Source organism: Oryzias latipes, chromosome 9 (genome assembly GCF_053564925.1).
Source record: "Oryzias latipes strain Hd-rR chromosome 9, Olatipes_Hd-rR_3.1".
Taxonomy (NCBI): Eukaryota; Metazoa; Chordata; class Actinopteri; order Beloniformes; family Adrianichthyidae; genus Oryzias; species Oryzias latipes.
This window is the reverse complement of record NC_136245.1, coordinates 16,727,792-16,745,480: the sequence shown is the minus strand read 5'-3', so window position 1 is coordinate 16,745,480 and position 17,689 is coordinate 16,727,792. Positions and strand designations below refer to the sequence as shown.

Below are 17,689 nucleotides of genomic sequence, written 5' to 3'. Positions count from 1 at the left end.
TGTGGAGGTATGGAAGTGCTTAGGAGAGACAGCAGTGGAATTTCTAACGAGTTTGTTCAATAGGATTCTAGAGAGTGAGAAGATGCCTGAGGAATGGAGAAGCGTTCTGGTCCCAATCTTTAAGAATAAGGGTGACACGCAGAACTGCAGCAACTATAGAGGAATAAAGTTGATGAGCCACACAATGAAGCTGTGGGAAAGAGTAGTGGAAGCCAGGCTTAGGAAGAAGGTAGAGATTTGTGAGCAGCAGTATGGTTTCATGCCCCTTAAGAGCACCACTGATGCCATTTTTGCTTTGAGAATGTTGATGGAAAAGTACAGAGATGGTCAGAAGGATATGCATTGTGTGTTCGTAGATTTAGAGAAGGCGTATGACAGGGGGCCAAGGGAGGAGCTGTGGTACTGTATGAGGTCGTCTGGAGTGGCAGACAAGTATGTCAGAGTAGTTCAGGACATGTATGAGAGAAGTATGACGGTGGTGAGATGTGCTGTAGGTCAGACAGAGGAGTTCAAGGTGGAGGTGGGACTACACCAAGGATCAGCTTTGAGTCCTTTTTTGTTTGCTATGCTGATGGACAGGCTGACAGACGAGGTAAGACAGGAATCTCCCTGGACAATGATGTTTGCGGATGACATTGTAATTTGCTGTGAGAGTAGAGAGCAGGTGGAGGAACAGCTAGAGAGGTGGAGGTTTACTCTGGAAAGAAGAGGCATGAAGGTCAGTCGTAGTAAGACAGAATACATGTGTCTGAACGAGAGGGATCAAGGTAGAAGCGTTAGGTTACAGGGGGCTGAGGTGGAGAAGGTGCAGGAGTTTAAGTACTTGGGGTCAACAGTTCAGTGTGATGGGGAGTGTGGAAAAGAGGTGAAGAGGCGAGTGCAGGCAGGTTGGAGCGGTTGGAGGAAAGTGTCAGGAGTATTGTGTGACAGAAGAGTGTCAGCAAGACTCAAAGGAAAGGTGTACAAGACAGTGGTGAGACCAGTTCTGCTCTATGGGTTAGAGACGGTAGCAGTGAGACAGAGACAAGAGGCTGATATGGAGGTAGCGGAGATGAAGATGTTGAGGTTCTCCTTAGGAGTGACCAGGTTAGACAGGATAAGGAACGAGTACATCAGAGGGACGGCTCATGTTGCCTGTGTTAGCGACAAAGCCAGAGAAGCCAGACTGAGATGGTTTGGACATGTTCAGGAGGGATAGTGGATTTATTGGTAGAAGGATGTTGGAGATGGAGCTGCCTGGCAGGAGGGCAAGAGGATGGCCAAAGAGGAGATATATGGATGTCTTAACAGAGGACATGAAGTTGGCTAATGTTAGGGTAGAAGATGTCCATGATAGAGTGAGGTGGAAAATGATGATTCGCTGTGGCGACCCCTGATGGGAAAAGCCGAAAGAGAAAGAAGATTTTACAATATTAATTTTAATCATGTTGAATATGTTTATAATTTTATAGCTTTTTTCAGAAACTCTGATTTTAAAATCAATATTTTCCAAAGTAGTTTTGTTTTTATTTCATTCTGTTTTCAGAATTACTTATTTATTTCATGATGAGCTTTTTCAGCAGAATGAGTCTGTCTGTCAATCAAACCAGACAAGGCGGAGACACTTTTGTGATTGGCTACTCCTTCACTCAGACATAAGCAGCAGCACCCTAACTACATAAATCAAAGTTGCTTCAGCGAACGTCACGACACACCCCTCAACACTGGGTGGGAGTATGCACCTCATGGGCGTGCGGTCCCAGCCGTGGTCCGTGGTCATAGAAGGGTTGGGCGGTTTTTTGTTGGGTCTGGCGGTTTTCAGCTGACTTTGGGGCTGGAAAACTGGGACACTATCTAGCAACACCGCACAGAGAACGGGAGTCCTGAGTATTTCAACAAAAACTTCAAGAAGTGGAAGACCGGCGGTTAAAGAAAGCTCCTCTGTGTCCACACAAACCTGGTGCTCAATTGCTCTCAAACTAAGTTGTCAATGTTTTCATCTTCTGCAGAAATGATCAAGCTGAGCATTTCAAAAATGCCACCCAAAACGACTCAAAATATCATCTGCCAACAGACTATTGGTCATTCTGCTGAAAAAGCTCATCATGAAATAAATAAGTCATTCTGAAAAACAGTGAAATAAAAACAAAGCTACTTTGGAAAATATTGATTTTAAAAATCAGAGTTTCCGAAAAAAAGCCATAAAATAATAATAATATTCAACATGATTAAAAATGAATATTTTAAAATGCTGTTTTAAAATAATGAACAGGTTATAAAGCAAAATGAAATATATTTAATAATGTAATGGCTATTTTAAAATCTGTGTGCAGGTTTTTCACAATTTCATTATCTTTTTATATATTTAAGAGAGCTTTATTGGTTAATTGCACAAGGTCATATTTATTTATGGACAATTTGGGGCTTCATATAGTAACAAACCAAGTTTTAAAATCAACAATAAACAAATACACATTCAGAGTAAAGTACTATGAAAAACTAAACTTAGAATTAAAACTTCACAAAGCCACATAAAATAGTAAAAGGAATAAATTCTAAAAAAAATATGAGGATCGTGTTTCTCTTAACTCCTTTATTTTTAACAAATCATCAAATTTAGATTACATTCTCCTTTCATTGGCAACGACCAAATGCTATTGTTTTGTTCGGAAAAAAATGTAGGACATATACAAAACAAGTTGTCCAAAAGCTAAAGTATGAGTCGTACTGGCAGCTGCACAGCAGGGAAACAGGAAACACTTTTTCTTCTCCTTCTGACCTCCAGTCATTATTGGGAAAAGCAGAAAAAAAACGTCCCGTAGAAAGACAAAAAGATGATATGAAAACAAAAGTAACAAATGAAAGAAAGCAGATTCTCAAAATTAAATCTGATGCAGTAAAATAATGACAATAATCATGTTAAAACAAAAATCAAACCGACAAGTTCTGAAGCTTAATCATCCTCTGGTGGGGAAGATGATGTGATTCCCAGCTGCTCCATATGTTAAAGTGTTCCCACATTAACCCGGCACATGTGAAAAACAGAAGACAAAAACGCATGTGTGATAAAAACAGCATTTACATATGTTTGAGTGAACGCTTTTGAGTGATGGCACTAGACTTTACGGCGTGTCATCCAGCGGCTGTATGGGAATGTTACCGGGGAAAAAAAAAAAGAAAACTACTGAGCCATGCACTGAATAAGACAAGCTCAGCTTTACAACTTCAGTTCTATCACACATCAAGCTTTCTCTTCTTCACAGATCAGATTTAACGGACTCTCAAACCAACGGAGAAGCACTACACCCCAGTGGTTTCCATCCACATAAAAGCCCAGTGGCAGACGCTGGAGAGGTAAGAGCTCCTTATAACTGATTTTTCTTCTTCCAGTTTCATGAACACTAACAGTAAAATCTTGTGTCATCACCCAGCGCTGCAGGTACCAAAGACTTTTTCCACCATCAGAGTGAGCATTTACGCTTATTTTTTTTTTACTTTTTCCCCCCGCAAGTTCTGACCTTTAAGCTCAAAGTATTTCCTCCAAAAACTATAACGGCCCAGATAGGAAGAAAAATCTTTAATCCTCTCTTTTTTTTCTCATAGGCTCCTGTCTGTGTTTCTGCTTTGTTCCTAGAAACCTAGAGGCTGAAAAGGAGTTGAAAATGAAATCCAACAACAAAGCGAGATATAATATGTTAAAAGAGGCTTTTTTTTTTACATATCCATATGTACAGTGGTCCGTCTTGCAGTCATTGATTTAACAGGTTTTCCCACTGAAAAAGATAAGAGAAGTCTGTAATGTTCATTATAGAGGCACTTTAAATGTAAGACGATATTTAAAAAGAATCCAAGAAATCACCTTGTATGATTTAAAAAAAAATATATTTGTGTAATGGTGCAGAAAGTATAAGTATTAAGTTCCTACAAACAAGCAAGAGTTTATATCCCTCAAAGACCAGTTTCTTCTTTAAGAAGCTCTTCTATCCTCCACTTGTCTGTATTAAGGTCACCTGTTTGAACTGGTCATCTGTATAAAAGACACCTGTTAACACCCTTAAACAGACTCCCACCATGACCAAAGACCTGTCAAAGGACACCAGGGGCAAGATTGTAGACTTGAGCAAGACTGGGATGAACCAATCTAAGTTTACAGCTTGGTGAGAAGAGATCAACTATTGGAGAAATTATTAGAAAATGAAAGATCATTGATAGTCTCCCTCCACCTGGAGCTCCATGCAAGATCTTACCTGGTGGGGTACAAATGATCTTAAGAACAGTGAGAAACAGAACTACAGAGAAGAAATGAACAATGACCTGAATAAAAGCTGGGACCACAGTAAAAATGGTTACTATTAGTAACACATGACGTCATCATGGATTCAAATCCTGCAGAATTCTAAAGGTCCCCCTGCTTAAGCCAGCTCGTGTTTAGACCCGTCTTAAGTTCTCCAGAGAGACTATCTGGATGATCCAGAGGAGGATTGGAGAATGGTCCTGTGGTCAAATTAGACCAAAAGGGAGTGTTTAGAAGAAAAGACGAATGCTGAGTTGCATCCAAAGAACACCATACCCATTGTAAAGCATGGGGTGGAAATGTCATTCTTTGGGGTTGCTTGTCTGCAAAAGAGACAGGCCGACTGATCTGTGCTGAGGAAAGGATGAATGAACCTATAAGTTGAAGAGAACCTATAAAAAAAATACCTTTCTCATCTTTTTAAATGGCACAGCTTGCAAAATAAGTCAATGCTAAATACCTTTTGCCCTGCTTCATCGTGAACTAATACAAGAATTATAAGACAAAAATTAAAATAGTTTAGGCCTGCACAATATACCAATATGCATACCGCAAAAGACGGCGAAAATCGCAATAAATGGTTACCTTGACCCTTGTGCTATCCTAGGCACTTTAACATTGGGAGTGGGGTCATCTAGACCCACTAGACAGTGCGCTGAACCTTTTTTCTTCAATGATTTGTGATCTTCACTGGTGTCCATGGATTACATGAAATCTTTCCACCTTTATCCACCTTTGTCATGGTAGGGAGAACACGTCAAAGTCAGGGGGGGGGGGGTCATCTAAGATAGCACAAGGGTTAAAAGTCCTAAAACAATCTCATGGCAGCTTGAAATATTGAATAAATGAAATAAATCCCTTTATGCATTTAACCAATCAGAAGGACCCGTTTACGTTGTTGATCAATTAGATGAGCCCTTTTATGTTTGATGTTTGCCTCCTATGTCGACAAGGGTCATTTGGAGTATAATTTTTATACTGTTGCATTGAAATGGAAATGATGTTTTTGGTTGGTTTGATATTTGTTTATATACCGCAAATTATATCGTTATCGCAATTTTAATCACCAATATCGCATATCGCGAGTTTTCCTCATATTGTGCAGCCCTAAAATAGTTCATTAAATATTGTAGTTTATAGAAATTTTGGCGTGTTTACTCTAATAAACTCCTTTTTATCAAACAAACTGTCAGAATATTATGTGATCATCAATATTTATTGCTTTGGGGCATGTGATATTTGCTGCAATACCTAACAGAGTCACAAGTGAATTCCTTTTTTTCAAATATCATGTAGTATCTCTTTGTTCTAGTAAAAATAAAAATATGTACTTGAAAATTTTAGAGAGAAACCTAATGAGGCCATAATGCACAGAGCCAAATTTGACTAAAACCAGCATTTAAAGTAGGTTCTTACTAGATCACAAGAACAAAGTCTAATTGAACTGTATCTGATGTTGTATTTTTAGACATCATATAGACCCATTGTCAGTAATAAGCTGTAATTAACCTATCATTTGTTATTGATTGTTTAATTGGTTGATATGGTTAACTTTTGTGTCATTTCGCCATAACAAATCAATGTGAAACAAACTAGAATGACAGTTAATCTGCCATTCTCTCACACACAGTTTTCTATGTCTAAGTAATCCTTTTACAGTCCTACACTTTCTTAAGCTTGTAACATTATTTTAAAGAATTACAGATAGTTTGAATTTCCATCTTTCGATTTGGCTATAACTATTAAATTGAAATCCTTGTGTTGTGAAAACAGGCTGTGCTGGCCAAGCCTGTGTGGCTTAGCTGCTATAAGCATAGCATAATGGAAAAATCTATATTTCTGGAAGTCTTCTGCTCATATTGCCAGTCAAGCTTCAAATTGTGAAACCTCTGGTTACATGTAGAGTTGCTGGTGCATCAACAGTGTCAGCATTCAATCCCAGCACGATCTCTGGATATGGAACTGCTGTGCTTCAAGTCCCTTTTCAGCACTCCAGACACAGTGACCTTTTCCAATGCAAACACTCATTTTCTCAGTTAAACCCAGAGCCATACCACTGGGATGCAAATGGATATTCTGTAGGTTGAATAAAAAAAAAAAAAGGGGAAAATGACATACAATGAAAGGAACGTGTTTAAGTCTCATATGACAACAGAGGCAAAGTGGTGCTTAACCATCGTCAGCACGTGTCTTCTATATCTTCAGTAACACGCATTTGACAGACTTACCCTTGATAAGTACCATCATAACCCATAATAAGAAGCCATGCAAATGATAGCTTTGTTTCCCCTGACACTGCCGTGCCAGCTTTTCCGCAGTTCCCTTAGAAACTCTCCTGTCAGCGCCGAAGCAGGGGAGTGAAAGTGATGGCGGGGAGGGCCGCTTCTTTAACGTGTCACTTGAATGGCACCACTGTGAAGGAGGAACCAGATTGAGCGGCAGAATAGACCGGGTTCAGTTGGTTGCCGTCATCTCAGTCACTCACGGGGGCCTAAAGGGTACCTGAGGCTCACCAAAGTCTTTCAATGAACTCGCTCCTGCGATGTTTTCAATCAAAGACCATCCGTTCAGATGTGCTTCTCAAACGTTACCCCCGCAGTTCACAAACGAATAAAAGCGCGGGAAGACACAGTTTTTCATTCATCACATTTTCCGCCCCTCAAGATGTGGAATGACACAGAGGTGTGCGCCCCTCTTCTATGAAGAAGCACTCTATTTTGCTCTCATTTAAGCTTTTTATATTCAGTGAGAAGACGATGCACAAAGGGCCTAAAGCTGTCTTGGGTCATTTAACCACACATTTTCTTTCTGCTCTCAGAATGTGTTTTCTGGCGGTTAAAGCCAGGTATGCTGACAGATTAGACAGGGAATTCCTTCACAGGCTGGCTGCTGGCTTCAGAAGGGTGGGCTGCTCGATGGTGCTTGGGGCAGCAACACCATGGCCTGTCAATGCTTGATGGGCCAATGCAGAAATGTAGTCATAGGGAGCTATGATTGATGATACTAGGTACTCTCTCAGGACGTGAATGCCAGCACACTCCTGTGATTTAATCCCCGTTCCTTCATCAAAAATCCAGACGTGGCAGATGGACTCCACAACACAGAGTCTCTCTTTCCCCAAGGCCAAAGTCGAACCGCTATTACTAATTGATTCTTGGGATGACTGAAAACAAGGGATGCAAGTCATATTTCTCATATCCATTACACAAAATAGAAGCAGAAAATGAGATAAAACTCATATGACATTAGCTATATTTACAAAAACTCATTTTAAATATCTATGCCATATTATTTGAAACGATACAAGGGCATAATGAATATTGAACTTCTGTTTAATACACAACATCCAGGGGGAAAAAAGGAATATTTTTACACCACTTGGTCTCAACACTACTGCTTGACAAGACTGACCCCTAGTGTTGGCTCAACAAACTGCATTTGGAACGCAGCGTCCATGTCCAAATGTCAGTAGCGTAGATGTGTTAATCCCTAAAATTCTAGTAGCAAAGTCAAACAAAAAGGGTCAAGTTATACATTGAAACCAAGGCTGATAGCTAAGATCTGAGCTTGAGAGTCAAAGCAGTGAGACCATAAATCCAGGAATAAGCAGAGCTGCTCAACCTAGATTAGGCTAACCATCCCCCAGGCAGACCACAAAGAGTTCATTGTATACTTGGATAGCATATAAATAAAAAAGAAAAAAAAGGGGGATGACTTTGGCGGGGATTTTCCCTTTTGCTTTGTTGTCAGCGCATCGGAAAGTCGTGAAATCTCATTTGATGGAAATTATCACACAATTGACATGTAGTGCTGAGACATTGTGAGGAACTGCCATTAACAACAAATGACACAAAGACACACAACATTATAAAACACAGAGAAACAGCATTCCACCTCATCTGGCAACAACACAGCTTTTATAGTGTTGCTGCTTCTGAAGAATAGAGAAGCATCCTTTTAGCCACAAATCATCAGCAGTCCCACTCACATTATCATCAATCTCTCTCCTTCCAAAGACAAAAGTATCCCTCCGTTCTAAATCAGAAAATCAATGCATTTCTACCACTGAGAGAGAAATCGCTCTGCTAGTGATCTCTGTGGTGGACTAATGCGAAATCCATTGCAGGTTAGTGCTCACAAGATCAAAGACAAGACCCCAGAAAAGTTTGTATTGATTAGCAACCGGAGGAGTGAAAATGTGATTGGAATGCTGAAGTGAAGATAAACTATCCTTTTTCTGTGAGCGTAAAAACAGGATGAAAACCCCACAAAGACTCAGCTACATGAATATAGCTGTGCTGCTACTTAATCAGCATTAAAAGACCCACTCATCATCTTTTGAGCCAATGTTACAAGCTTTCACAGTGGTCTTTGACTTACATATACGTTGCTTTTGGCCAAAAAAGTATCGTTTCCTAAAACACTTTCTGCAGAGCAGAAGTAGTTCATTAGAAATGAGTTGTGGGCGGGGCCGTTGGTGAAGAAAAACGTTCCCCCTTCCCGTTACTGAAAGTTCTCTGTTTACACTCTCTCCCGCTAGCCTACAGCCCCTCTCACCTCCAACCTGACATTCCCAGAGCAACAAAAATGGCAAAAGCGATATGGGATCTATCCAGCTGTACAGTTTTGAGCCAGACGCCAACTCAGATGAGGATAACAAAGACATGCGTGGATCTATTTGTCTACAAATGGACGTATCGGAATGGAGCAGAGCAGGGAGCTCAGTGTATTTTCTCCGTAAAAAACATGACCTTTCTCGCCAAACACAAATTTCATCAGAGTGGGTCTTTAACACCAACAAAATCGCGGATAGGATCTACAGCTTGTGGACAACATAAAATCCTCTTGTACATAAATACAGAGAAATAACTTGCCTTCAGACAAATGTAAGCTTGATTTTAGTGACTCCCATCACAAACATTCGATGGTGGCCCACCATGACAGGTGCAAAACCTTCTGAGGAGGCCTGCAGGCCGGCAGTCAAGACATGTTAAAAACTTTATCCTTTCATTTGTTTGACAAAAAAGGATCAAGCTCTTTATGGAAAACAACAATAAACGGATTTCTGTAGCTTGTCCTCATTTCAGTCTATCCAGCCCAGCTCTAGTGAAGTTCAAAGTTGCACTGAAAGAGACATCAAAGCCCCAAAGTCAGATCTTACCCAAAGATTTATCATTCTTGGCCGTGACGCTCAGTAAGTGCAGCAATTTAGCATAAAAGGGAATCATTTTTATCTCACACAGCTCCTAGCAGCACAAGCACGGCGAATGTTAGCTTTAGATGCAGACTTACTTTTGGCCACTTGGGATTGAGTTCACAAGCTCTTTCAGCATCGTCAAGAGCTGCCTGGTGTTCCCCAAGTTTGAGAAAAGCAGCCGACCGATTGCTGAACAGGATGCAGTTTTGCGGGTCGGCCTGCAGAGCCTCGCTGTACAAGCGGACGGCGGCCTGAAAGTCCCCGCGCTGGCACGCCTCGTTGCTCTGCTGCACCTTCTCCATGAACCCAGCCTTGCTGAGGCCACAGCCGGCCATGCTGTCTGCAGCCAGACACCTCGCGGGCCTGCCGGCAGTCCGAGAGCTGAAGATGGAAAGCTGCAGAAACAGATGGAAAGCAGAGAGTAGCTGAGGGTTGGACTACAAGCTGGGCTCGAAAAAAGCTCAAAAGGGTTTTCTTTGCAGCAACAGGTGAAAATGATTCAGTTAATAAGAGCACTTTCCCATGGTAAGTCATGATAGTGAGCCAATACGTGCAAAAGAAGATAAAAAAACCTGAAGACCTTAGAAGCTTTGCTTGAGATATTTATGAGCTGTGCTTTGGCCGCTTTGACAAGCCATAATGTCTGCTGTCCCCTGGCAACACAACAGCTGCTGGAAACTGCAGCTGAAATGTGAGGAAATGTTAGAAGAAGGAAAAAAAGCCGACACAAGGTGTTTTGAAAGAGTTTACGGTAAAGGTTTTACTCATCTTAACCCACACACAGCTGAAACTGCAGATCCTGCAAAACCTCTTCACAGCATGTCATAAATGGCGAATCGCAGGCTTAGTTAATAAAGCCATAAAAAATGCTGGATCACTGAGGTAATCCACTAAATGAGCCACATTTGATCTAACCATCAAACGTTAAGACCATAGCAGTTCTAGTTTTATTGATAGGTAGTTTTTCCATGTCAAGGCACATTTACACAGCACACTTTCTTCAACAAAGACGTTCTTTTTTCTCCTAATCGTTCATAAATTCGGAACAATGTTGTCTTCTGGCCAAAGGCAAGTTGAGGTGGATTTAGGAGGCCAGGTTTTGAACCATCGACAGCCAAGCTGTTATGGTTAAAGAAAACCCTGCATTACTGTTACTTCAGTGTGGCTCCAACTCTCCTAGAAAAATCCATTTTGTTTGCAGGTATGAAACCTCATCTGAACCAAACAAAGGAACTCTGGACATTCTATAACAAAGTTTCTAAATTTATCTGCAAGTGAACTTCAGTCTGATTCAGTGTGAAAGCAATTGGACTATTTAGGAAATTTAAGCCTTGCACATGCAGCCAAATGGGGGCTTGACCTGTACTGTGCTCCAGGTTGTCCGCGCCCGTGGAGGGCCGTAGACAGGAGCGACTGCATCATAAGGGAAGTACAGGTGTGTCTTGCAGTTCCCTTGAGGCTTATCTTGAACCTTAAAGGACGTCTTGAAAATGGAACGTACATTTGTCGTGCGCGTAGTAAGTGTATTGTACTGTCTGACAGGCTAATGTAAATAACACACACTTATGACGCACAGGTGATGCTGTCATATGGGATCCTTACACCGCACTCTAGTCATTAGTGAGGTGCCCGCACTCACTCCTTACTGACCACGCAAAAATGCTGCACGCACAAGGTGTGCATGTGCTACTTAAGTGCCCGTAGGATGTCGACACAAACTACACTCTGGTTGTTACATTTTCACATTTTCCTAGGCTGCACGCAAGGAGTGCACACTCAGCAGCACTAACAAGCCCCTTGCGCAGTCTATGCGTTCACTAAGCAGTCTACGACCTTTCCTTTTCCTGCTGGCCACCTACCTGTCCCGTACCGGTTTGCCTGTTTTATCGCCCACAAACAGTCCATACCATACCCACCCGTAAAGACAGTTGGGACAAAGGCTTAAGGTGAGAGTTAACCTACGTACATAGCAGGCAAGAGTCGCACATTCTTGAATGAGCCATCAGCCCTGGACTGTTGCTACCTGATACTAGTGCATACCTGCAGGTGCAAATCTCACGAATCTTGCTCCAGGTTTTTTCTTCCACAGATCTATTCCAATATATGAAAGACTTGGTGTCATATAATTCCCGCCGGGCACAAACCGCAAAAATTCCTTTCTCCTTCACGATCAATTTTCAAATGGTTGCCACTTCGGTGAATTAGACTAACCATACATCACTACCAAATCAGAGTCCCCAATAAGTCAAAGTTGCTTGAAACTTTGAATGCAACTTTGATTAGTCAAAGTTTATTCCCAAATATGTTTACATAGACTTCATTGGAAGTGGCTGCTAGGACGCGCGTTGCTGAGGCCGGTGTGAACATATAGCATAAGTGAGGCAGCTGTGTCCCTTTTCAAGGTGGTTTATTCCACTCTCTAAAGTGCAGTCGGAAAGTGAACTAGACCAAATGAGAATGCAACATTTTAGGGATCCTTTACCCGGCCACAAGTTCTGACATGAAAAACCTCTTAATTAATATTAAATGAACTTTTTTTAATGAACTGTCTTTGTTGCTTTGATAAAAGACAATTGTGAGGTTCCTAAATATTCTAGTTTTCTATTATTTTCATTCAGTCTTTTCTCAAAAAACATTTCTGGCAACTATGAGCGATCCATTAAGGCATAACCTCACTTATTCCCATAAATTGCCATAAATTTAAGTCTTCAGTTATTTACTTCTTCTACACTTGATGCAGATTTCAGCAGCAAAGCAAAAGTCTGACCTCAACAAAAACCTGACTGTCTTAGTCTGATTCCTCCCACCATGTGCCGTTTAGGTCACCGCTCCCCTTTGCAGGCAGGATCTTCAGGATATGTCTTCAGGCCTTCTTTCTGCAGAATGTGGATCATAGCCACAAACAGTTATAGCAGAAACATCTTTTTTTTTGGTGTTGTGAAATGATTAAATTCATGCAGGGTAGCATGTTTCTTAAGCCAGCCTGGACTACACTCCTTTCCCACCACACCTCCTTCAGCTGAACCCAGGGGTGGTGCGTCTGTGTAATCACTTCCAGAGGCTCTTGAAGTAGAAGCAGCCAAAGCGAGGTGCGTTGGGTATCAGGCAGATTTAACATGAAGTTTGCAATGCGATATCAAACACGCATTCTCACACCTCTCCACCTTAACTTTTCTTTTACTTTTTCTAAGAAGCTAAATGGATTAACTTTAGTAGACTGTACAACTAAATCTGCAACAATTCCTCCATTTAGAAAAGTATCTGTTCTTACAGATTGGTGCTTCCAGGGTTCAAAGCATGCAGCTTTGACTGTTTTAGCAGGGAATGTGCTGCAACAAACTGGGGGCCTGCCTGCCTTCTGCATGCGGGCTGCACTGGTCAGGAAGGGTGGAGAGATAATGAGAGCCTGCAGGAAAGCAGAGGACTCTCCACCAAACGCCATAAAGGACACAGAGATTCTCTCAGATCTCCAAAGACAAATTTAGCTTAGACTGCACGCAGAAACAGCCCTGTTGTTGGGCTTTTGGTTTTTTTTTTGTGCAGTAGAAACTTTCAGCGACATGCTCCATTGGCAGAGCAAAGCCTGTCTTTCATGGAGCTCACAGCGAGCAGAGGTTTTCCCGTGGATTCTTTGATCTTCCTGTGACATAATCATCATAAAATCACTTTTAGTAGGCTATTGTCTTCACCGGGAAAGCCCACTCATCGACTGTGCAGCTCGCAATGCATGACTGGAAAATCGATAAAGGGAAGGTAGAAATATTTGAGGAGAAATAGTCCCTTGCTGGTCGCTTAGGACGAGAAGTACAAAACAAACAAATAAAAGATTAAAAAATGTATGAATAAAAAGTGAGTGCTCTTAGTCGCTTGACTTTTTACCTTTTCTTTCAGAGTCGGTTGTTTCTCCATCCCGTCTGACTGCGTTGGTTTGCGCCACGGGTTATCGCTTTCATCCCATCACACTCCGATCAGAGCGCGAGACTTTTTTCCTAATGCGACCTTCAAATAAGTTCACTTCGTGACGAAAGTGTCGCTAACGGTGGAAGGAATTTCCCCAAAATAAGAAATAAAAATGATGCAGCTGTTTGCCCTTCAAAGGAAACTTTGCTCAAGGAAAGTGCGCCATGTTGTCAAATGGTTTTTTTCTTTCTTTTCTTTTTTTTTTCTTCCCTTTTTCCCCTGTTGCCACAGCGGATTTGTAAGCGCTCAGCTCCCAGTTATGCAGTCGCTTATTATTTCAATACGGAAATGTAACATTCGTAATTGAAAACATAAGTTTAAAATTAGGTTAGAAGGAGAAAAATAAAAGATTTAACAACGTAGGTCAAGAGCCGTTAAAAGATTTTGCAAGGGCATGGGCAAAAGTAGGAAAATAAAAGGGGGCACTGTTTATTGATTCTCACAGTAAAACAAAGGGACTTGTTTCTGTTAGATGGTTTGTTAATCTACGGAAAGTTAAATATTAATTCTTTTGTGTTTCTGCTATATGTAGCATAAAATTTTTTTTTTCTTTTTATTTGGGTAGTGAAAACAGTCAAACATGAAGCATAAAATAATTTTAAAAAAATCTAAAGGTAGAATAAACACTCTTTTTTAAAAGTTTTGAAAACAGTGTTTTAAAAAACAAATTAAAGACTCACTCCGTCAGAAATTGTGTTTTAGGTTTTTTTTTACAGGACCTTATGGCATTTTTCTGATTTTGGTGAAAATGAATTAAGGAAATTAGACTTAAAATTACATTTCTGAGTATTACTTTATTCAATTTGTTGTAAAAAAAAAAAATTCTCTTTTAAAAAGATTGTATTTTAAAATACAATGGGCGGTCCACAGGCTCCCTGCTCCGCTCTACTCCCATGCACCCACATCTATATGTAGATGTCCATGCATGTCTTAATTTTCCTCGTATGAGTTGGCATCTGGCTCGAAACTGGCTGGATAGCCTATATATTGCTTACCCTATTTGTTAGGTTGGGGTTGTGAGGGGCTGTAAGCTAGCAGTACAGTGCGTAAACCGATGGGTGATGGGAAGTGGGGGTGGGGTTACTCCTTCCTAACAGTCCCACCCACAACCCAGAGTTGTATTTCTAAAGAACTACCGGCCCCTTGCAAAAGCTGCCCTGAAAACAACCCAGATTTTTTTGATTCTGCCTAAAACAGCATAATCATTATTAAAAATTGCACTTTACCATGACTCCTAGTAAGAAACATACTGTGGCTCAAGATCCATTCTACTCGATTTCTCCTAATAAAACAATGCACTATTAACGTTGTGTATAAAAAATACTTAAATAAATTTATAATGGCGAGACAAATTGACATCAGTAGTGATAACTCAGCGGATTGGCAGATCAGAGTCACATCCAGAGGTCCTGGGTTCAAGGCCAGCAATGTACAATTTTATTTTATTTTTTTTGCTTTTCATTTTTTTTCATCATGTGATGTGTGTTTTGCTGTCAAGCACTTCTCACAGAAAACGTCACATTTTATGTTGTTTTACGTTGTTCTTTTTAATAATCATTAACAACATTGTTTTGTTTTACATTTTTTCATTATCATTTCCACATTGAAGTGTCACAAGGAGCTAAGTTGAAGCATATGATATACGGCAGTCCACCACCAGATGCCGCTGTTCTGTGTGGTTTCAAAGCACTGAATGGGTAGTTCATTTTTCCCAGCACAATTACATGAACCCCAAGGGAAGCTTCATGGGGCTTCAATTCCCATCCCTACAGTATGGTCAGAGAAGGAGAGGTGATGATTGAAAACAAAATATTTATGGAAGAAGAACTGCTGGGAATCTAGGTAGGTCAGAGGCTAGGCAGTCCAGGAGGAGCGGGGTCAGAACAGACTGAATGGTTCTGGGTCAGAACAGACACCTGAGGTGAGCAGATGGACCTGAAAGTAAAGGCTGGAGGAACCGGTCTTAAATACTGTTGGGGTGATGAGTTGCAGGTGTGTCAGGATGCCCTACCTCATTCTGGACACCTGTGGAGGAGAGATGGGGAGAGGGCGAGCAAAGAACCAAAAGGGAAAAGGTACCAAACAGGAACAGTGAAAGGGTCTTGGCTTTTGTAGTTTCTGTAAATACAGTTAGGCCTAATAAACTAAACGCTGGGATAGCATTTACCGGTAATTGTTTTATTATTTTGTTTTCCTTTCAAGCATGACGATTTGTTTTTTGGGGGACACAGGTGAACTTACGGCTTAAATGCACACCATTGGTCTTACTCTCTTGCTTGCTATGACTGTTCCGCTTTAATAGTTGCCACAATATTCATCCTTCCATCCATTTTCAGAATCCCTTTTGGAGTCACAGGGTTGCTGTAGCCAGTCCCAGTTACCACTGGGCAGAGCCAGGTTACACCCCGGACAGGTCGCCAGTCTGTGCAAGACTACACAACCACACACATTTACACTGGGGACAATTTAGAATCATCCGTTTACCTATTAGAGATGTTTTTAGACTGTGGGAGGAAGCCGGATGGCCCAAAAGAAAAAACACACATGCACAAGGAGAACATGCTAACTCCACACAGATAGGACCCAGCTGGGATTTGAGAAAGGGCCTTTGCACTGTGAGGTGAGAGTGCTAACCACTACATTAATACATAAAAAAAATGTTATTAAACAAACAAACAAACAATCAAAGCATTTAATTTATTCAGCAAAGAGACTGACTTTGGCTAGAACTACAATAGCTAAGATAGACATGCAAAGGTTTGTTTCTAATTCAATTTTAGTTTAAGTTTAACTATGGTTCAAGACAGAATGACTTATCCATAGGAAGGAAAGGATGAATAAGGTATGGAGAGATTTTGGGGTATAAACCTGCTTCCATCTGCAAGAGCATTGAAGATAAAAAGTGGCAGGATTTTCCAGCATGACGATATTCCAAACAGACCACCCAGACAACGAAGGAGTGGCTACATAAGAACCATTTCAAGGTTCTGGACTGGTCTAGCCAGTCTCCAGACCTCAATCCAACTCTGAATCTGTGGAAGGAGATGAAAATCTGTGTCACCCAGCGATAGAGCTCTTGAGAAGATCTGCATGGAAGAATGGACCAAAATAGTAGCCATGTGAGCAACCTGGTAAAGACCTTCAGGAAATATTTGACCTCTGTCACTGACAACCATGCGTTATTTTACAAACAATTGAGTTGAAATTTGTTATCGTCCAGTTTTTTTATTTTACTGAAAAAAATCATAAAATGGGATTCCCTTGATTTCTTTTTACATTCTGTCCCTCACTGTTGAAGTGTATCAATGATGAACATTACAGACATCTCATCTTTGTAAGTGGTACAAATTGCAGAATCAGTGATTGACAAATGCTTTTTGCACAATGTGTCTTGATAATTTTTGTTTACGGAGCCAGATTTCTTTAAGTTTGTTACATGGATTGGCTCATATTGCTCCACAATCAGCTTTTCCCCAAATAATTCTTAGTTTTAGATTGTCAGCTTAATTGAATATAATAACTGCAGACATGCAGACAAGGTAAATCAACACAAACAGCTTTGGAATTGTTAATATATTCTGCATGTGTAAATCCTCACCAGTAGATGGTGTAAAAAATCTTCCATTAGACTTTTTGCACCGAACAATGTAAAAAATCATGCTGTGAAAAGGTGATGACTAAGGTCTTTGTGATGTGACCTTTTTTTAAGCGAATCAGAGTAGGAGGGTTGGATTCTGCACAAATACTGTAAAAGTAACAAGAAAGTTATGGAAAAGTAATTTTTGCTAACATGACGCTTTTTGTCTAGAACAGAAAAAAAACTTGGTGGTGTAAATTAAAAGGAAAATAAGACAAAGAATTTAGGATTTAAATACGTTATGCTTTTACCCAAACCATCCAATTATTAATTTCAATTTCTTTTTGTTTAGTTTATTTATACATGAATAATTAACTGTGGTGGTTATAAATTAGTTTTAATTTATAATGATAAACTTTGCTTCAGGTTTTAAGGTATGTAGAAATGTTTGAATCTTATTTTGTTTTAATACATTTGTAATAAAGTCAGATTATTGTTGTGTACAGTAAAATGTGACAACTGGATTTTTTTCATCTAAGACAGAGAAGCCACAAAGGAATGTTTGAAATAAGCAAATTTAGGTTGAGAAGCTTAAGACAAACAGATTAGAGAGAAGGTGGCTCACAAGGCTTTTTTTTAATTAATTTAAAAGCTGTAAAAAATAAAAATCTATAGAGTTCTA

General features: G+C 40.3%; 1 protein-coding gene across 2 annotated transcripts in view; it reads right to left on the bottom strand.

Moving 5' to 3' along the window:
- LOC101156257 (tetratricopeptide repeat protein 28) overlaps positions 1–13,559 on the bottom strand; it is a 222,217-nt gene extending 208,658 nt beyond the window's left edge. For both annotated transcript variants that reach the window (XM_011479363.4, XM_011479364.4), the window contains exons 1-2: positions 13,350–13,559; positions 9,566–9,865 (exon numbers count right to left, since the gene is read on the bottom strand). In XM_011479363.4, the coding sequence (XP_011477665.1) occupies positions 9,566–9,865; positions 13,350–13,379 (330 nt within the window). In that variant the 5' untranslated portion in view covers positions 13,380–13,559. The remainder of the gene's footprint in view (positions 1–9,565; positions 9,866–13,349) is intronic.
- Positions 13,560–17,689: the final 4,130 nt, after the last annotated feature.